This window comes from Patella vulgata, chromosome 4 (genome assembly GCF_932274485.2).
Source record: "Patella vulgata chromosome 4, xgPatVulg1.2, whole genome shotgun sequence".
Classification (NCBI taxonomy): domain Eukaryota; kingdom Metazoa; phylum Mollusca; class Gastropoda; family Patellidae; genus Patella; species Patella vulgata.
In genome coordinates this window covers 77,965,435-77,987,425 of record NC_065882.2, presented here as the reverse complement: position 1 = coordinate 77,987,425, position 21,991 = coordinate 77,965,435, and the positions used below count along the sequence as shown (strand labels likewise).

At 37.3% G+C, this 21,991-nt stretch overlaps 2 protein-coding genes across 3 annotated transcripts; both read left to right on the top strand.

Moving 5' to 3' along the window:
* The first annotated feature begins 5,714 nt into the window (after positions 1-5,714).
* Positions 5,715-11,883, top strand: LOC126819364 (uncharacterized). Its single transcript, XM_050547369.2, has 4 exons — positions 5,715-6,463; positions 8,992-9,095; positions 9,799-9,852; positions 10,524-11,883. The coding sequence occupies exons 1-4, from the start codon at positions 5,794-5,796 to the stop codon at positions 11,043-11,045; spliced, it is 1,350 nt and encodes a 449-aa protein (XP_050403326.1). The 5' UTR covers positions 5,715-5,793; the 3' UTR covers positions 11,046-11,883.
* A 1,416-nt stretch (positions 11,884-13,299) lies between these two features.
* Positions 13,300-19,743, top strand: LOC126819365 (uncharacterized). 2 transcript variants are annotated; one of them, XM_050547370.2, is made up of 4 exons: positions 13,300-14,226; positions 14,983-15,086; positions 15,917-15,970; positions 17,129-19,743. In XM_050547370.2, the coding sequence occupies exons 1-4, from the start codon at positions 13,587-13,589 to the stop codon at positions 17,654-17,656; spliced, it is 1,326 nt and encodes a 441-aa protein (XP_050403327.1). In that variant the 5' UTR covers positions 13,300-13,586; the 3' UTR covers positions 17,657-19,743. The 2 variants fall into 2 exon arrangements, 1 of the variants encoding a protein (XP_050403327.1); XR_007679585.2 differs by lacking the exon at positions 13,300-14,226 and adding an exon at positions 14,569-14,833.
* Positions 19,744-21,991: the final 2,248 nt, after the last annotated feature.

Here is a 21,991-nt window from a genome sequence, read left to right as displayed (position 1 = left end):
TCTCAACAGCTGAAACATATTCATAGTATTTAATTACGTCAAGATTCTACTCACATCACCTCCGTTAACGGAACTGACAGAAGTGTGTTTCTGTGACAGGACTGAATTCCCCATCACTTGATTGTAATTCTGTGAGTTCGGGACGTTTAGGACTGACAATCGACCACCCCCAAAGAGTTTATAAGATCCATTACTCTAGATGAGTAAGCTTAAAATTAATGAATATTGCATCACTAATCTAAACAATACATCATGGTATATATTACTTTGAGTTGTAGAAAATAGTTAGGATTTTGTGTCTAACTTTATATGTGAATAATGCTCATAAATTTAAGATAGACTAAACGATAACAGTTGTCCGTAGACTCTTCTTAGAGCCATCACAAGATCGCTTTTGTCACACATTTGTGAACTTGATTGTTGAGTTAGGTTTGAGTTACCTTCCCCTGTTGGCTCATGCAAATCTGGCCCTATCTTAAACTTATTATAGCATCTCGAACGACCTGTCAGTCTAGGGACTTTTGGATTGATCATGAAAGGGCAGTAGGCTAGCCGATAACTCACTACTAAATGCCTTGGCAATATTAATTCATTTGGTTATAAAATCATTTTACCGACCGCATTGTCATTCGCGATGAACGGATGATTTTTCTTGTTGACACTCGTCATTAGGAGTAGGATATAGGCTAATTACAGACAGGGTAACTGGGTTTGTTAATTTTATTCTTTCTCTAAATTAAGTTTACACACCATATTGAAATTGACAGACATCAAACTTCATCTAACATAAATCTTCTCCGTGTTATTTACCAATGTAAGTATATATATCCTGGTATATTATTGCACACTTCATGTGTTACAACAAAAAATAAATCAAATTTTTTGCAAACTTTTCGAAACGTCCGCCATTCTGAAATTAACCGGAAGCTAAATATTTAACCAAGGAAAAAAGAGTGGAACGAAGTATGAGGAAATAGATAAAAAGAAACGAAATTACTAAATAATCGTCCCGAGAAACTGCGTCATGACTATTTGAAACATAAGCTAGATAAGCTGCTTGTTTCACAAAGACATCGATAGACGCACGAGCTGGATAAAGTTTAGAGGGGGAGGGGCCGAAATAAAATTCCCGAAAATATTTCATTCGTGCCGTCGCAGTTTATGAAAAATGAAATGGTTTAACGTTCTACTGTTCAACTAGTTCTACGTACACCGATCGGGGTAATGAAGGCGGGCACACGCTTTACATTGTGCTATGAGTATGAAGGATTTTTTTACCCGGACCGCGGCACTACTACGACCTATTCTTATTTCAAATACGCCAATGTGTAGGCCTAGGTCTACACGGATCTTGTTTTTTCGTCCCATCTGAACGACTGACACTGTTTCTTGCCAGCCAGCTGACAAGGTTAAAGATGCATTTTATGTAAGATTTAGATAAAGAGTTGACAGTTTTCGCTACAACAGTTACAAAATAGATAATGAAAAGGGTATATATACTGAGCGCCATGGAAAACGCATCACTTAGTTTTTCGTATAACATTAACAAAATGATCCTGTAAACATATCTTATTTATTTTGCTTCTTATTGTGAACAATATTCAAATGGGAACACATCAATAACAACACATTTGTACACTTATGGATGTTTAATCTGTAATCAAGGGTACAAAGTCAGAGGGGTCAAAACCAAAAGTACGACACAGATGTCAGTCGCGCGTCTGTCCTCCACGGGCCACCATCACGGTAGGCTACAGCATTAACGCGACCCCTGCAAATGTGTAGGGCGGTCCGGTGATGAAATGTGAAGCCTCCCCACACCATTACACTTCCCCCAACCCATCGATTCGTTTTGAAGACGCAGCAGTCTGCAAGACGTCTCCAAACACGTTGACGGCCATCAGCGTGATAAAGATGAAAGCGACTCTCATCACTGAAGAGCACACTTTGCCAGTCTACTCTTCTCCATGTCTGGTGTCATTGAGCCCATATCAAACGCCGCTGACGGTGATGATCCCAGAGGATAGCTCCAGCATAAGGTCGTCGTGCACGGAGTCCTACTTCTCTTAGACGACGTCTTAGGTGTTGGCACTTACTGGTCCTTGTCTTCCGACGACTGCTTCACCCGTTCGAGTCGCTGGGCGGAATCTGTCACGCAGATGAGTGACCCGGATGTAGCGGTCTTGAGCCTGGGTTGTAACGCGTTGTGGATCAGGACGTTGACGGTCACGTGTTGATCCAGTAACTCGAACACGTTCCACCAACCTTACAATAGTGGACTGATGACAATTGAAGTGTCTGGCAATAGCACGTGTAGACATGCCAGCCCTGGACATTCACATGGCTTCATTCCGTTAATTTTCAGTAAGTCTCGGCATCTCTAGCTCGATTCCTTCACACGTCCAACAACAAATTACGACAGATTGACGTTTCACAGTTCGTGTGCTGCACATTAAAGGGACAATAACACTCTTGCTGGCTTGAAAGCTCCATAAGATAAAAAAAATAGCCTTATTCTAAGTACTAGATGTTTAAGTGTCCTACCTGTTGTGTAAATTGTCCATTACATCCTATTTTTCTTGTCCAGAGGGTTCGAAAATATTTTTAAATCGAAGTTTCATTTGAAAAGGTTTACGTTAGACGTTTCAAACCATTATGTTGAATTTTTCAAATTTTTTAAATAAGGTGTGTTAAGATGAAATTTGCATCATCAATTAATTGAAATATTCTAAAATAGTACAATTTGTTGACCAGAATAAAGATTGGGACATATTATTCAGTTACAACAAGAGTGGTATTGAGCCTTTAAGTTGAAAACATGCTTTTAAAGGGCTCACAAACAATGCTGCACGTGAATATTGGGTTTTTCATGTGCATCTCGTGCAATTTTTTTTTGTGCACACGGGCCGATATTTTTTGCGTTTGGGAGCATTGTGTGAAACAATAGTTCATAGTATTGCATAATATTATACATACAAAACCACCTAGTAATAAAATATTTGGGGGAAAAAAGTGATGCGTTTGCCTTGGCGCTCAGTATATATACTGATGTCCAAAAGAAAGTATACACACTAAAAGTATGACTAATTAAGTTTTGTTTTGGGGGGTTGGATGGCTGAATGGTTAGCGTGCGCGCGCTGTATCATAAAGTCTATCATTGATTCGACTGGCGTGGTTTCGAATCCCCGGTTGTACGTGACAAGGAGCAGGGTCGCCTGTCCAACCTCGTGGGTTTTCTCCGGGTCCTCCGGTTTTAGCCCCACTGCTAAAGAGCCCTACGCGCAAGCGAATTATTGAAATAAAATTAAACCATATGTTAGTCCCGAAATGACCTAGTTTGTGTCGAGTGGACGTTAAACCCCATGTCTCTCTCTCTCTTAAGTTTTGTTTAGATTAAAAACATTTGATAAAAGCATTACTGAGTTTGTCTCTTGCATCCAAACTCAACATTTCTAAGCAAAATAAAAATGTGAAACAAATTGACATTCTACCCAAATACCGTATACCATGGAAAAACGACTTAGGTTGACGCAGCACAATATGCACAGTGTGTACTTTGTTTTGGACATGAGTATAGAAATTTCAGTCGAATTACTTTATTCTGAGGGAAGTTTATGGCCGTTTGAAGAACGGTGTAGTCTCGATTGTCATTGCTACCGTTGTAAGGATACTAAACAAAGTCTCGATTATCCCTTTGTTTAGTGTAGTGTATGCTGTGTTTCTTATGTACGTAGATAAGGGTATGAACATCACACATGTAGCATATACCTCTACAGCGCGCTATCACTCGGGTTGCATACAATTTCTACCTTGTTCTGGCGTGGTTTCTAAGGGCCTAGCAAATGACAACGTCCCATGTACAAAACAAATTCTCGATTATCCCTTTGTTAAATCAAATCATTAACTGGCAATCGTGTTTTTAAATCCGTTGAAAATCAAAACCATCCGATGTTCTAGAAAGTTGATTTGGGCTTGGAAGGTGAATATTCGGCTAATTAATGATTTATCTACATTCATCTACATTAGTATATGGAGATGTAGGCTAGCTCATACATAATGCATCCTTAAGCCGAGTCCGTAAATACACGAGGTACTTTCTCGGCCAAGACCTCCCAGCTATCACTGAGCTACCCTGCTCCCTAGACGACCCCAAATGCGTTTTCCTGCATTTCGGACGGTGTGATTCATTTACTAGAAAGTGGTCCAACATACTATTAGGTTATTTTGCAATCGAAACCCCACTCTGAATTCCCGTTTAGATTCAGCCCCTACAGAAGGCGTGGAGCGCTCCTTGGGGGGGGGGGGTCTGGTATGTGCCCCCCCCCCCCCATCACCCCCGAAATCTACTATACGGCCCAAACACGTTTTACTGCTATTCTAACCCGAGAGTGCAGCTACTCTAGAAGGTGGTTGTTTATTACAAATTTAACGTCCAATACATTATACCACACTGATCAGCAGTGAATATATGCTAGTCCGCTACAGTCTGTGAAACAGATTGACATTATACAGGATATTATGGACAAAGCGGTTCAATATAGTCGTATTTACGTGATTTTGCAATCGAAATCTCATCCCATGCCCATCTGAATTCCAACCAATCAATCACTCAATCAGATTTTTGTCACTGCATTTCATCGGACACTAGAAATTTCACTTCCCCGAAATTTGATGAAACAAATAACGATGATGTCCGAAAACAAATCGCGCATAAAGCAGAATGGCTAAACTATAGAGTGACGCTAGATCCAGATCATTATCCATTAGTTAATTTAGAGAAATCAATATTCCCGACAAATCGATGTTTGAAAATTCGCCGACTAGAAAATAAAAAATTGCCCGAAAGTTAGGGGATGGCTGCCCCTCACACACCCTCCCGCCCGCCCCGGCCGGTACGCCCATGCAAACATAATAAAGTCATTACGGTCTAGGGCTAAGCACATGGACAAAGAGTAAGTAGTGCTCTTAACGTTATAATTCACCCTTTCCTTCTTTCTTTCCGTAAATAGGCGTCTCGGGAATAAAATTATTTCGCCTGTTGTGTGTAACCGCTGCCCTATGCTTCTGGTGTCCCTAGTCACGTGTATTATTGGGTTTTCCAAATCCCCCAGTGACGTATTGGATGACCCTATTATAACCGTTCACGTTATCAAGAATGTCATTCATGTATTACGCGTTTTAAAAGCTTTTATATGGCCTATATTAGTAAGCACATTTACAGGAAAATTCACTATTTGCCTCACCTTAAGACGATTGTAGGATTACGTTTGGATTTTTGCCTGGGTTAGGAATCGGATAACTTGAAGTGTTCACAATGTATTAAAATACATTGTATTTTGTATAGATCACATTCTAAACGTTCTTGCGACAGGCTAGGATACAAAGGAAAGTAATCTATTATTTAAAAGAATCGGGAGCGATCGATGGTGAGCTGACAGACAAAACTGTTATGATACGCTTTGCACAACGTATAGTATAAAAAGTATTCATAGTATACATGTATTTAAAAGAATCGGGAGCGATAGATGGTGAGCTGACAGACAAAACTGTTATGATACGCTTTGCACAACGTATAGTATAAAAAGTATTCATAGTATACATGTATAAAGGTAAACTCATATTCACATTATCGTCTCATAAATTAGTATTCACATCCTGCATATTTTGTATAGACCACTAACAAAATGATATCACGCCACAAGGTTTGTTTATCCATGACATGAATGAGGCAAAGTATAGAGCCAGCAGACATTAATTTGTTCTTGGAAAGAAATCTTAATTAATTTGTATGTAATGTCAAAGTATAAAAGAAGTTATGATTTAAAAAAATCTAGAGCAGGTCAAGATGGTCAGTTTAAGGACGGAATTATAAAAATCTCGGAAACAAATTTTGCTAACAGCACTCAAGGATCAAACTCTTTTGACCAGCAACTGCCTACTGTTGATAAGACACGATCGAATTCCAGCAATGACAGAACATGTACAGCGACACCAGTTGTAGACACAAACGATAACGAGGACTGCACATTAAATGATTGCTGTTGTTCCGATCTGAAATCCCAGAATGATATTTATGACGTATTTATCTATTCACCACAAACTACTCTAGTAAGTACGGAGATTATAACAGCACTTCGTACTAAACACAATTTTCTGTGTTGTGATTCGAGATCTTTTATCCCAGGCGAAACCAGATTGGACAACTTTGGAAATTGCTTAGACAGTTCAAAACAGCTAATTCTTGTAATTTCTCCAGAATTTTTGAAATGTGAAATAAGTATGTATTTCACGCACATGGCCGTGGTATATAGAATGACCAATAAGCAGAAAACGTACCGGATTTTAGTGATATTGGACGGAGTTAAAACAAACAACTTACCAAACACAATCAAACCTCTTACCTGTTTTAGTACCAAACAAAAGGACTGGTTTCGTTCATTACTGCGATTTGTGAGAGGTGAAGGTAGGTAGAAGTTATAAAATGAAATGAAATAGGGTTTAACGTCCAACTGTTCTACCCCGACTGGGTTAATGAAGACGGGCATACATCATACCGTGTGCTATGAGGGAAATTTTGCCCGGGCAGTGGCACTATGGCCTACTCTTATATCGAATTCCAACTGCCAAAGGATCGTTTACGTGCAAAACTAATGTATAAACGGGAACTTTCTTTTTTTTTATCCTATCCCAACGACATGGCAGCTGTCCTTGGCAGGCCCCCTACCCTGCTCCGCTGACAAGGGGAAACCACGTCCGAAAATCCCGATGAACTTTCTCGACCAATGCAGGGATCGAACTAGCGACCTCCAGGCTAGCAAGCCAGCGCCTCACCCACTTAACCACCGTGGCTGACTACCCAGGTAGAAATTATAGGGGGTTAGCAAAGATGCACAATGCTATTAATGCGACCCGTCGTATCTTACCTTTTGTTTTCTAAAATGAGCGGTTCCGTGTAATTAGACATAAATTGGACAGCATGGAATAAATATTGGCGTTGTCAGTTTTTATGTTCAGTATGCTAAAGAATAAAAATAATAGAAAAGAAAGTCACTGGCGAGTTACGAGTAACGCATTAATATATAGCCCCCGTATTAATTTGTTTTATACACAGTAAATTTCACCCAAATAATCGCAACGCCCTCTCTTTACATGTAGACTTGTTTCTAAATCATAAATAGTTTTGTATCAATATATTTATAGATTATACTATTACAGATATATTTTTTTTTTAAATTATAAATTTTTTTGACTGATAAATAATTTCTAAAGTATTACAGATACAGATAACCTATACAAGTTGACCTGAATGTTAAATTCGCGTGACTAACCATATCATGATGTGTTTTTTTCTTTCTCGTAAGATATTAGCTACATTACATCAGTATCCTACAAAAATTAACCTCCATATTAACCTGGCGTGACCGACGATTTTACGATGTCTTTTTTGTTTGTCGTATAATCCTTGAGTGGCATTTAGCGAATGAGCATATTAAAAAAACACAACATAATTTAATTGGAAAACTGTCACTGGTTTATACACATATAGCACGACGTATCGACAAATAGTCTCTTATTTGTACTTCTAAACGGTAAGAGAATATTTGTCATAACGTCATGCTATATGTACATGTATATAAACCAGTGATTTTTTTCCATACAAATTGCGTTGTGTTTTTTTAACTTGGCGTGACCGAAAATTTTATAACGATGTTTTTTTGTTTGTCGTAATATCTGCTTTATTACATCAGTCCTAAATAGAGACCAGAAAGATAAACAGATATGCCTAACCTAATCATCTGATTAAATCATAGATCCTATTTCGTTTCGTTTTTTATAGTTCAAAATTTCATTTTGTCTTCACAACACTAGGATCTGATTATATATATATATATATATATATATATATATATTGGAATTGGTAAAGTTTGCATGAAGAAGCTTAATAAAGCGGATAGTACTCGCAAAAACCTATTTTTTTTTCCTAAAACATCTTTATTTCGAATATCTAACACCTAAGAGTAGCTTTAACTATAAACTATAACCTTTTATTATATAAAAGGAATTAGCCAATGAAACGGTCTGTTACGGCAAGTTCTTGACTTGTTCTGCACAGATTTGTGCGTAATCTCCTAGAAACGTCAACACTGATTGATTAATCAATGTCTCACGTCATATGGTCAAAAGTCGCTCGTATGACCCCTGACGCGACCTCCCAGTAGTACAACTGGTCAAATCTTAATGCAGTGTAGGTCATCGAAAATATAAAAAAACGAAATGAAATATAGATCTGTATTATAATCAGATTGCAGATCATAACAGGTCATGTCAAGATAACGTTTAAAGCGTAGATTCTAGGATCGGAAATCTTTATCCGTGACACTACGGCGACGAAGACTGACCAAAACCGTAAGGATCCTCTTCTGAACTTCATGTTGTGTTTCGATAAATGAGAGAGAGAGAGAGAGAGAGAGAGAGAGAGAGAGAGCTAACATATAGTTAAATGTATTTCAATAATTAGCTTGCGCGTAGGGGTCTTTAGCAGTGGGAGGAAACCGGAGGGCCGATAGAAAACCCACGAGGATTGACAGGCGACCCTACTCCTTGTCAGCTCTAAGGATAACTATCACTATATTATACGAACATGACGTTTTGACAAGATTTCACTTGTCCTTATCAAGCATACACATTTGCAACCAAAAATAAAAAAAATAATAATGAAAATTTGTATGCTTGATAACGACCATGCTTGATTGTTATCCATAAAACTGTGCTGTGTTATATATTTTTTTTTACATCTACACTGGTATAAGAATTCCATTACATAACCAGAAAGTAATACACTGGTAATACATAGTTCCTATTAAGATTTATACCCCTTAAAGCTTTCTAAAGACTGACATTTACAGACATATCGTGCATTTATGTAATGGGGATGATATGGTTTATTGGGTAGTGTATTAATTTCGGCATGTTGTGTTTTTTCTCGTTTAGATTATGGTAATGTCCCGCAGCTCCACGTAACCACTACTGATACAGCTATGTCTGATCCATTACCTTTAAGAGATATACCAGCTTCTGTAAAGAAGAACAGCCAGGTTGGTTTTAACATAGAACTATTTCTATGGTTTTAACCATTGATTTGGATGGCTGTAGACGGCAGTTATAAAATGAACGCCTAATCCTATTTTTAATAACTTTTAGTAGGGCAAACTATGACCTTAATAACTTCATTGGAACCTATCTTTACATTGAAATAGCTGAATGTGAATTTAAAAAAAACCCCAAAAAACATTAAGCTGTTTTATTTTTCAAAAATGACCAAGACTTCTTTAATGTAACTTGAAATTAGTGGTGTTCTCGATCACAATTTAAGCGTTATCCTGTATTACCTTCCCAAAACAACAACCTTAAAGTTACAATTTCATATTTTCTAAGAAAGTCAAAACATAATAATGTCTTTTGCTCAATAGGTTGTCAACGATCATAGGTTATCTTTCTCACACTTAAAAATCTTCACACCGGAAATAATAACACAATTACCTCCCAATTACCTTCCTTGTTTTCCTATTCCCGTCCATGGAATAGCTATCTTCAGACGTTTGAATTTGAAGTTGATAATGATATTTTTGCCAATTTCTCAACTGGCAATAGTAAATTATAGGATTAATAGGATTATTCTTTAACAGCGTAGGACTGTTTATAGATACCATCTATTTTAAGGCTTTATTTTAATACATTTTAAAAATATAACTTAAAAATATGAAATTGTAACTTTAAAACGTTTATAATTGTTTTCAGATGTTATTGATGAGATTGAAATTAGAATCACCAATGACCGAAGAACAAGAACAGGTAAGTCAAGAGATACAGGCATCGTTTCCCGGGTAATAGATCACGTGTTTTTATTTTCTTTTTTTTTGACGTTATAGGTTTTTATAGTTTTAAAATTCAAGACATTTGTGGAGTTTAGACCTGATATAAGCAAACTTGTAATCATATTATTGTGCAACCCAATTCCTTAAAACAGTGGATCGCAAAATAAAACATTTGAGAGGCCCAATCTGATTAAAAGACAGTTCCTATTTCGTTTCGTTTTTTAAAGTTCAAAATTTCGTTTTAATTGTCTTTACTACACTAGGATCTAAAAGAGTTGTTATATTATCGGCGTTTTGATTGAAGTGAGGGATTAGCCATTGAAACGTTCTGTTACGGCGAGTTCTTGGCGTGTTATGCACGGAACTGCAGGTAAACCACTAGAAACGTCAACGCAGATTGGTTAATCAATGTCTGACGTCATAGGGTCAAAAGCCTAACACGACCTCCGAGTAAAGCTTGTCATCAGATCTCCATGTAGTGTAGGCCAGCGAAAGTATAAAAAAAAACGAAACGAAATCTGTATTTAAATCAGATTGTGAGAGGCCCCGTGTTAGCCCAATGCAAAGTTTAGCCAGTAATATCACATCCACTGTAAGATATATATTTACAATTATTTGTTTCTGGGAGATTGGTATTTATTTTTTCAGCTTTTGTTAAAACCAATTGAGTGTGATAATGTGGATTATAAATCCAATATGAAGTATTTTCACCGTTTAAAAGCTGACGATAAACCAGTTTATGAAATCATTGAGACATTTAAAAGCCAGAAAGTGAGAGTGCATTCAGGGGACATTGTTGAAGTGCTGAATTTTACAAAATGTAAGAAAAGAGTAATAATTCAAAATGCCAAACGAAGAACGATGGCAATTCGAGCATCATTACTCTCACCGGTTTTATCCGAAATGCCGTCTATTGTGACCAATAAATTAGCCAGTCCGATAACAGAGAGTCAAAACGCACACTTTATGGAAGAATTAAAATATCTGGGTTGTAGAATTGTCAGGGCAAAAGATACAATACTGACCCATGACAATCAGCTGAAAATAAACCCCGGTGACATCTTGCGACTTCTAGAAAAAATGGAAGGTGACAAATGGATTCGAATAATGAACTTCCGGTGTCAGACCGGAATAGTAGATAAATCCACATGTGAAACAGTCGTGATCTAATTTAATGACGTCATTGATCTAAATTCATGAATAAAAATCATCTTCAAACACGCCATGACATTTATTAAGCAGCCCATTATCATAGGCATAAACACGCCGACCTTCTGTCATCCTCGGTATCCCCCAGTGGTAAAGTAGAACGGAGTGGTAGCCCTGGGAATATCGCGGATGACCTTTTTGGCGCCTACATTTCATATAGGTGTATTTTGTTAATGTTATCACCATTATAAGCATGTCTGTTTTAATTTATTTCTGAAAAAAGTTGGTTTTGGTCAGCTAATAAGAAGAAACCATTTCAAAATGGAGAGTCCGGCATCTTTTCTACACGAAATTAATGTCCCTGGTATCGAAACTTTATAAAACTCTGCGGTGTATATAGTTTCATATGGCATATCATTTAATTATCGGGAAGCGATGGCCATTATGCCCATATAGAAAACTGAAACGCAAACAAATGCAGCTATATATATGTTTAGGACTTCAACAAGAACCAACGTGCTTACAGCACCATTACTGTCCAGTCTCGTGGGTTTTCTCCGGGTCCTCCGATTTCCTCCCACTGCTAAAGACCCCTATGCGCAAGCGAATTATTGAAATGAAATTGAACAATATGTTAGTACCGAAATGACCTAGTTTGTTTCGAGAGGACGTTAAATGTACCATTTTAAACAATGTCTTCTGTCTATATGTATTTAATAGCAATTAATATCTCGACTTTTTTCGAATTTCTATTGTAATAAAATTGTTATTTGCATCATGTATGCTGTATGTAAGGGTAATTGTTATTTGCATCCTGTATGTATGACGACACATTTCTTCCAAGATGACAGCGATGACGTCAAACGCGATTCATGTTTCATTATATTATTGTTATTTATAATATTAAATTACATTAACTGGACATTGGTTTTATTGTTTGTAAACAAAGCAAAATTATCAGTTATCCTAAATTATGATTTCTATGGGAAAAATATAGTGTTAGGCTTGGATATCGCTGTACATCTGTATTAGGTTCTTATTTATTAAAAATATGTGATGTTAAAGGAGCTAAATTACTATTCTTTGGCATCTAGAAATGGACACAAATGGATCGCAAAGCATATAATAATGTAAATGAAATGAAATGAAATGGGGTTTAACGTCCTACTGTTTTGCTCCGAACTGGGCTAATGAAGACGGGCATACGCCATACAGTGTGCTATGAGGGAAATTTTGCCCGGACAGCGGCACTACGGCCTACTCTTATATCGAATTCCAACTGTCAAGGGATCTTTAACGTGCACGCCAATGTGTACACGGGACCTCGGTTTTTCGTCCCATCCAAACGACTAGACAGCTGTCCTTGTCAGGCTCTCCGTCCTGCATCACTGACAAGGGAGAACCACGCCGGAAAACTGGTTGAACTTTCTCGGCCAATGCAGGGATCGAACACCCGACATCCATATAATAATGTAACATGAATGTACTCAATAGTTTCTGTTTCTACTGTAATTTCTAATTATGTTCGGCGAAATATGGGAAGAGTCCGAATTGAATGGCAGTCGTTGACGTCTGGTTATACCAGTCTACACAAGTAGTATTCTCCTACATGGGATATGTTGACCGCGATTACCGAGTCGCTTCATACAAATGGCATTCAAAGGCATTCTGGCACCGTACCAATTTTAAAATTTTCATTTTGTCTTAAATATGAGATATCAGAAGCCCAACGTTTCAGGGTAAGATAACAACATTAAAATTTTAATTTAAATTAACCAATAAGTCGTGCTTGCAATATCGAAGATTGTGGTATTATGAGTTAAAAACTTTGTATCTTTAAATGATTCACCAAGAGTCTCGGCTCTTTATCCACAGCTCGCATGCAAACGCTTACTATGAAGCCAACCATCTATTAATCCTGAACAATTTATGTACAATATAATATTTCAGAAGAGTGAAACCTGTGTCTAGTTTCGTGGGCCTGATATGTTAACTATTAAACAGCATGATCCAGACAGGCATACTAATAAGGGCATGCCATTATGTCAGCTTTTGCAGTTTGTGTATGCCTCGTGACTTGCGATATCTATATAAATATTTAAGTTCAGGTCAATAATCGAGACCCGTAAACAATCACGAGTATTAAGTAGGGTTTTCCTGGTATGCTTGTGACGTACTAAATGTCAATCATATCACATGACTCCTATAATCTCATTAATGTAATATAATTATTTACACATTAAGTGTTTATATTACATACGTAAATTCGAAACTTTCATCGCCTTTATTGCACGTTTGAATTTTAGACTTGACAAGGAATGGATGTTAAATTATTACAAAGGATTTTGGGATACGATGTGTTCACACCGTAGTACGTATAGTATTCATTCATAATGTTAGGGTCACGTGACTAAGTATTGTTATCCTGTATTTTTTTGCATAGACCACTAACAATAAAATGATATTACACCACACGGTTTGTTTATAATGAGACGGGATCCATGACATGACTGGGACTAAGTATAGCAAGCAGCCATTGGTTCTTGAATAAATCTGTATGTAATGCTCAAGCATCAAAAAGTTGATGATTTAGAAAAATCAAGAGACGACCAAGATGTTAAGTGGCCGGACGAATACATGAAAATATCTGAAACAAATTTTGATAACTCGTTCGAACAGCAACAGCGCACTGACGATGAGACACGATCGAATTCCAGCAGTGGGAGTACATGTACAGCAACATCAGTAGTAGATGCAAACATGGAAACATTAAATGGTTGCTTATGTTCCGACCCGAAGAAACTCTCTGAAATTCATGACATCTTTGTCTATTCGCCCACAACGACTCCAGTAAGTTCGAAGATTATTACATCACTTTCTGAACACAATTTTCTGTGTTGTGATTCGGGATCTTTTATCCCAGGGGAAACCAGATTGGACAACTTTGGAAATTGCTTAGACAGTTCAAAACAGCTTATTCTTGTAATTTCTCCAGATTTTTTGGAATGTCAGTTAAGCCTGTTTTACATTCAAATGGCCGTGATATATGGCGTGGATAGTAAACAGAAAAGGTACAGAATTTTAGTGGTATTAGACGGAGTTAAAAAATCAAGCATACCAAAAACAACCAAAGGTTTAACGTGCATAAGTGCCAAAGATAAAGATTGGCTAAGTAGATTACTCAAATTTGTGAAAGATGAAGGTAGGTAGAAGTTATTCAATGTATATATTATAAATCCGTGAACTGAAGTGTAAATGCGGTGTGTGTCATAATGCAAGTATATTAAAGGCAAATGGTAATTTAACGTCGAAATCGCATATATTTTCGAACGTACGTGGTATATTTACAAAGCCAAAGGGCATTCGAAATAAAATGACTTGAATTAGGTTACGGCTTTTAATTGTTAGAGCGTCGCCAAACAAAATGTCAAAATTCCAGAATAAAAGTACGTATAATCAAAAAGACAACGCACAGGAACAAAACAATAATTTTATCAACAAACGAAATCGAAATTATTTCAGTATTCTCGCTATATTTACACGATTCTAATATGAATCGATCTGTTTACAAATATTACTATTACTGATCCATGTTTACATCACGTGACAAATACAATTGCGAAATAGAATTGTTGTGACCTTCAAAAAGTTTCCTTCTAGTTAACGTCTCTCTTCGGATCACATTACGAAATATTTGTGTGTGTGTGTGTGTGTCTGTTTGGATTACTTCGTCAACAATTAAAACTAGCGACAAGGAAGTTAAAACATAACCAACCGTAGTTAGATGTGAGCAGATAAGCGATTAACCAGTGAGTATAAGTAAAGATTATCTTTAAAGAGGGGGTTACGGATATTCTTAGTGATCATTAATGTCTATTTCTGGGCAATGAGAAAGGTGAGATATTAATAAATGAACAAGGCTTTGGCTATTGTACATTATGTTTTCTCTCTCTTCTAGATCATGGTGATGCCTCACAGCTCCACGTAACCACCACCGATACAGCTATGTCTGATCCATTACCTTTAAGAGATATACCAGCTTCCGTAAAGAAGAACAACCGAGTTAGTTTTCACAATTGATTAAGATGGGCTGTAGATGAAAAATATAACAATGTAAAAAATTATCCTCCTTGTATAAAATCTTCGGACAGTTAAAAAAGGAATGGGGGGATAATTAACGTGTTTAAATGGCGTAGTGGCCGGTCACCTTTGTCTTGCCGTCGTTGTTTCGATCCCTAGCGTGAGCGTATCGTATGTGACTTGGAGACAGAGGCGCCTTCTCAACTCCGTGGGTTTACTCCGGCTACTCCGGTTTCCTCCCGCGGGAAAGATACCTGTGCGTGCGCTAAGATAATACAATTGAAAAAAAGATAACTTGTCTGCGATATTTCCCACTGTGGAAGCGGACGTTAGACAACAAGAACAACACTATATGTATATGTCTAGGGCTAACTATGTTGTGTCATGGAGTTGTAATAACATGTCCTTTTACATTCATGATGTTATTACCATTACCGGTAATAAGACTTTCAACTACTACAGATCATAAAATAGCATTCTAAATATTGATATAACTATTCAAAACTAAAAGGGAGGTGCGGTTGCTCATTGAACGTGACAAAGACTAAGATCGCCTGTCTAACCTCGTGGGTTTTGTTCTGTCCTCCAGTCTGCACCAACTGCTAAAGACCCCAACCTGCAAATTACTAAGGAAATGCCATAATTTGTGTTGAGTGGATGTAAACCCCCCAGCATTTAGATTTGTAAACCGTTGCGATACTATAGGCAGTTTTATTTTTGCATCTGTGTGTTTTACCGTCTTTTAGACTGTGTTTCTACAGTATTGGTTGTTCTGTTCTGTTCTATAGTATTGGCTGTTCTGTTCTTTTCAGATGTTACTTAAGAAAGTAAAATCACAATCATCGATGACAGAAGAACAAGAAAGGGTAAGTCTCGAGATGCAAGCACATTGAAGGACGGCTATACCAATACACTTTTAGGGTAACCGATGGAAAGGGCGATCCTCCTAGCAGTACGGGTTGCTGTGGCGTGTAGAACATATTGTTCGGACATGGAAACAAAATTTGATTTACGACGCTTTAACAAACGAGTGTGTGTGAGTGTGGGGGGTGGGGGGTGGGGGGTGGTAACGCATTCGCGTCACTTCATAAGGTTTGTCATTGAGTCAAGTGGCGTGGTTTGGATTCCTATCCCATCACGGGTGTTTTTTCTCTGGGTTCCCAGGTTTCCTCCCACTGCTGTCCCTAGTTTTTGTCGCGTGGTTATGAGGCCCCATTCCCTTTCTCTCTCGCTTTACAAAAAATTAGGAGGGAGGATCTATACGATACTGGTATGAATGTTATAAGAAACAAAAATTATTATTATTGTATACTTGGATAGTGCTTTCATGTGCTCACCTTCCTTTTACAAAGCAGGGACCGGTCCATACATAAAACTGCAAAACAACACTTATGAGAAAAGTGTAAGGGTTGTGTGCTTTATCCTTTATCATCAGATGGTGGTATGGGATGGGCATTCAAAGCGTGAAATAATGATATAAACATGTGATATCAAAATTAATGCTTTGCATCAATGAAATTAAATCAAAATGTGCTCCTATTAATTCATAATAAAATTTGACGTCAAACGGATTGGATTTCTCTCTTTAAAAAGCTCAATGTGAATGTAAGCCTACGTAATTTAGAGACGATAATGGCATCATGCATTGTCAACTGTCAAATTTCCTTAACATGGGGTCTGGCAAACCCCCTCCTGCAACATTTGCTGGATCCGCCGCGGCAAAGACACATTATAGAACAAGGCGAGAGAGAGAGAGAGAGAGAGAGAGAGAGAGAGAGATTAACGTCCACTCGACACAAACTAGGTAATTTCGGGACTAACATATGGTTCAATTTTATTTCAATAATTCGCTTGCGCGTAGGGGTCTTTAGCAGTGGGAGGAAACCGGATAGAACAGGATACATTTGCATTTACATTATAAAATGGGTAACAAAGAGTATACTCGATAAAAGACTTAGTTTATAAAGCTCTGGACACTGTTGTAACAACAAATCTATTTTCAGAAACTTTATATATATTTTCAGATTTTGTTGAAACCAATTGAATGCGATAATGTGGACTTTGAGTCAAATATGGAGTATTTTTACCGTTTAAAAGCAGCCCAGAAACGGGTTTATGAAATCATTGAGACGTTTAATAGCCAGAAAGTGAGAGTGGATTCCGGGGACATTGTTGAAATAATTCATTCTACAAAATGTAAAAAACGTGTGATTATACAAAATGCAAAAGGAAAGAAAATGAAAATTCGAACATCATTAATCTCGCCGGTTTTATTCGAAATGCCGTCCATTGTGACCAGTAAAATGACCTGCCCAATAACACAGAGTCAAAACACAAACTTTATGGAAGAATTAAAGCATCTGGGTTGTAGAATGGTGAGAGCGAAGGATACAATACTGGCACATCATGACCATCAGCTAAAAATAAGCCCTGGAGAAATCTTGCGAAATCTTCTAGGGAAAAACGAAAATGACAAATGGATTCGGGTAAGGAATTTTCGCGGTCAGACTGGAATAGTGGATGGATCTACATGTGAACCGGTCGTTATATGAATGCGTAGAAACCAATGTGCATTCAAACACAGCATTGCCTTGCTTTGAAAGCCAAATAGAAAATATGCTTTTTTTCTTACACCTTTTACACGCCTACATGTAATATTGACCCACAATCTAAATAAAATACAGATCTATATTTCGTTTCGGTTTTTTTTATAGTTTATGGGATCTGTGTTTTAATTAGATCGATTGCCCTACTATCTGTTTGTCTGTCCGCCCACTCAGTTTAAATTCTTTGAGCTTCAGTACAGATTACAAATTTTGATATTTAAACGGGCATTATTCAAGATATAAATCTGCCTATTGTAGGTCTTTCGTTGGGTCTAAAATGTTCTATAAACTATTAATTAGAAATTTAATAATCACGTCTCGATGCCATCGGATAGGTTCGATTTTAAGTAGATTTAAGTTTCGAACATTCATTTTGCATTATCTATTTTTTAACTATTATAGCAAGGACCGTCATCTCTGTATCTAAATCTTACGTAATGTAATGTATGTTTAATTTAGTCTTAATTTTTCTGGTTTTGTTCGGCTATTAATAAGAAGGAAACGGATGTAAATTTGTTCCTGGAAGTACATGTATTGTCCATAGCGAGCAAACTGTTTAAAACCTTGTAAGGGTGAAACTTTCTAGCATGTCTGCTGCGTCTCGGACAATCCAAAAATCCCCGATATAGGCGACTCGTTAGCCCCATGAAGCTGCACTTTTCAACAAAAAACCGATGGGATAACAACAGTACCATCACCAACAGGATAAATAGCTACATTTATGGGAGTCCTGTAAATTTAAAGCCACGTTTTGCATTCAAATATTTTAATAGCATTTGTTATAAAATATATCGACTTTACTCAAATTTATTTTATTTAACAATTGTAAAGGGTAATTTATGCGTCTCCGTGACAATTTGGTATTATATTGTGGTCCCTCATCTAGATCCAATCTGTTTCACAACGATATGGCGAAAGCCTTCTTATACCTCTGTGTTCGTTCGTTCGTTTCTGGAGTTTTACGGCCACTTCCACCTAGGGTGATATCGTAGACAATACCTCTGTGTTAGATGACTGACCTTTATAAGTTGAAGTATGTCTTCCGGAGGTGACGTCACATCACGGGGCGTCCATCATTGGCTATATGGCGCGGGCATTGTTTACTGTCGTTGCATTAACTGGTCCGGGTAGAACGGTGCCTTTTACTCATTTTATACCCATTTACTATATACTTCAAATATTTTTTTTTAATTTTTCTAATAATGTTTCTAAAAATGTTTTAGAATTTAATTTGCAGATGGAAAAAAAGTTAATAACGCGAGCTCACTAAACCGCACCGATGTCATCCCTCTAAGTGATTGAATCGGCCTAGCGAATATTCACTGTTGATCAGTGTGATCTAGATCTATTACTATTAATACGTTTGAGAAAATACATTCTGTATGCAACATTTTATATTTGTAATTGCAGAGATTGGTTTATTTATAACTACTTAAATTAATTCTATTTTATTTGAAGAAGATATTAATTCATGGCGAAAACTCGTTATACTTTGTATTATAAACAGGGGCACACAAACATATTTACCCATCGTGGGGTGGGGTGGGACACCATAAAAATAAATCGGCACATTCATCGTTAGAAAATCAATTATTACCTCCAGTTAGTTCGAAAAGTATTTAGTAAGTATAGCTTTATGTAATTTTTAAATGACTCCATAGAATATTGATTTGTAGGCCTCATAAGAGACTCTGGCAAACCGTCCATTCCCCCCCCCCCCCTCCTCCCCAAAAAAAGGCTCACTCGGCCTAAAAATCGGCCCATTTGCCTATCTGGACTCAGATCAGGTGGGATGCCGCAAGCCCCCCCCCCCCCAAAAAAAAAAAAAAAAAATTCCCTGTTGTGCACACCTGATTGCTAACTACTTCTAATATAGATTTTAATAATATGTCATTAATGGGTATATGTTACTTTGTTTTATTGTACTAAAATATTAATTAATAATATTATATAAATCAAAGGATATAATCCATTATTTTGTTTCATTTTTCTAATTTAAAGATATGTAAATAATAAATATATATTATTCGTTATTTTGTTTCGTTTTACTTATAATTATTTTAAATATGCATTATGCTTTATGCAAGAGCTAAATCTGCCTTTAGGCCTTAAATGTTATCTAACTTATTAATTAGACATTAAGTACTAGAGTGCAAAAAGAACATTATAAAAATCTTCACCACGACGGTGTCGTGTGGACATTAAAACCCATCCCTCTCTCTCTCTCTCTCCCTCTCTCTCTCTCTCTCTCTCTCGTCTGCTGTGGCATGATTTCTTATAATATTAAACTAATTTAAGACATTGAGTATTCTGTATAGATAACGACCAGTTAATAAACTAATGGGTGGGAGAGAGAGAGAGAGAGAGAGAGAGAGAGATGAGAGACAAACCAGGTCATTTCGGGACTAACAAATGGTTCAATTGTATTTCCATAATTCGCTTGCGCGTAGGGGTATTTAGCAGTGTGAGGAAACCGGAGGGCCAGGAGAAAATCCACGAGGTTGGACAGGCGACCCTACTCCTTGTCACGTACAACCGGGGAATCGAAACCACCGTTAACCCTCATCTCCCCCTCTCTCTCTCTCTTTCTCTCTCTCGGATGAGATACAAAATCTATGCAGACACTCTGCAAACAACAAACAGAACATTTATGTACATCAAACCAAGCGAGTGGATATGCGGACCAGACGTAAGCATCCACTGCACTATACGGGCCCGGGCCTGTAATGATACAAGCTTCACTCAAATTGAAAAACGAACTCACAATAAAACAGAGAATCAACTTAGCAATGAATACAAGAAAGTCGCAAGCAATTATAGGCGTACAAGCCACTTGGGCAGCTGACCCTCGAACTTTTGGGCAATCTGACTTTTGCGGCAGATGGGTAAAATGGAAAAAAAAAACATTTATGATATAGCATAGTTGGCCGAAGTCTAATAAAACACTAGATTTACTTTTCTGTTTATTGAATACCAGGAATTTGTACTGAATTGACTATGGATTAATTATGTCTTCAATCATACTGCTTTGTGCGACATTAATTTTCGGACATTGACGCAGCTCAAACGGGTGGATGATTGAAATTTCGGTTGCAAAACTATTGGGCAGCTTTGAAGCTGCTTGTCTTACAGGCTAGAATAGCAGAAAAAAAACGCGTTGGATGGTGGGGGAGGGGGTAAATTTTCAAACTTTTCTCGAGGATGGCGAGTTACCTATACCCCGCGATCAGCTCCGTGGACTAAACGATTGATTGGTTGTTTGGATTTCAGGTCAGCAACCTAAGTTAGGCATTATTGGATCACATTGAAGGTACATGTATTGTATTCACGGACTGGATTACCAGACAAGCGCGTTTCTTGGGGAAGCCCCTGCACAGTAAACCCCGAGATTTCGGTGCTTCCGTCTTCATTAGCCCAGTCGGATCAGAACAGTAGGGCGTTAAACCCCGTTTCTTTTCAATTTCGGGCATTTCTGGTCTCCCCGCTCCGAACCGCCCCTATAACAACCATAGGGCCCGTACACCTATGAAGGAACTGATGCGATCGGTCTTTGTAGCGGTGTCATGCTGAATGGCGTTTCCTGGTGGCGATAATGTTTAAATGAATTTGAGCAATTTTTACTTTATTTGTAAAGCACGATATGAGGACAAGCATAATATACAATATTTACAAATTGATCATAAGTTATCTAATGTACGTATTTCTGTAATATTTGATAAATTGTTTTGAGCAATCTTCATCTTATGAAACACAACATGGGTACATATACAATATATTCTATTTACAAATTTATCACAACTTATCTTATGAAAGTTATTATTCATTGTTTTTAATGATTGGTATCGAAATATTGAACTGATTTTATGTTCTACGATCGACAGTTTAAACCAAAATTCACCCTACAATTAGTAAACAAGCCAACTTATTTTGTGTTCTGCGATCGGCAATTTAAGCCCAAATCCATCCTACAATTATAGCCGATTTCAACTTTATATTTTGAATCGAAACATTTGATGGTTTAGTGTTTGCTTGCCCAAATCACTTATGACATAACAAACTAGTACAACAAAATCCAACATTTGGCTCAATTCCGAGAACTCTGACTTCTTAAATATACATTATGCAAGAGCTAAATCTGCCAATTGCAGGTTTTTCTTTAGGCCTAAAATGTTATCTAAATTATTAATTAGACTTGTCCAGACCATAATCAACTCTCGGTGTCATCGCTAGCCTATGATATTTACTGGATTAGAACCCGATCTGCTGCACAACGCTCATTGA

What these genes read in the sequence shown, in the direction of transcription:
- LOC126819364 (XM_050547369.2), top strand. Translation starts at nt 5,794, where the DNA reads ATGTCAAAGTATAAAAGAAGTTATGATTTAAAAAAATCTAGAGCAGGT. An exon ending in GCGATTTGTGAGAGGTGAAG is followed by an intron (nt 6,464 to 8,991) that starts GTAGGTAGAAGT and finishes TTTCTCGTTTAG; the next exon opens with ATTATGGTAATGTCCCGCAG. An exon ending in TGACCGAAGAACAAGAACAG is followed by an intron (nt 9,853 to 10,523) that starts GTAAGTCAAGAG and finishes TTATTTTTTCAG; the next exon opens with CTTTTGTTAAAACCAATTGA.
- LOC126819365 (XM_050547370.2), top strand. Translation starts at nt 13,587, where the DNA reads ATGCTCAAGCATCAAAAAGTTGATGATTTAGAAAAATCAAGAGACGAC. An exon ending in CAAATTTGTGAAAGATGAAG is followed by an intron (nt 14,227 to 14,982) that starts GTAGGTAGAAGT and finishes TCTCTCTTCTAG; the next exon opens with ATCATGGTGATGCCTCACAG. An exon ending in CCGTAAAGAAGAACAACCGA is followed by an intron (nt 15,087 to 15,916) that starts GTTAGTTTTCAC and finishes TGTTCTTTTCAG; the next exon opens with ATGTTACTTAAGAAAGTAAA.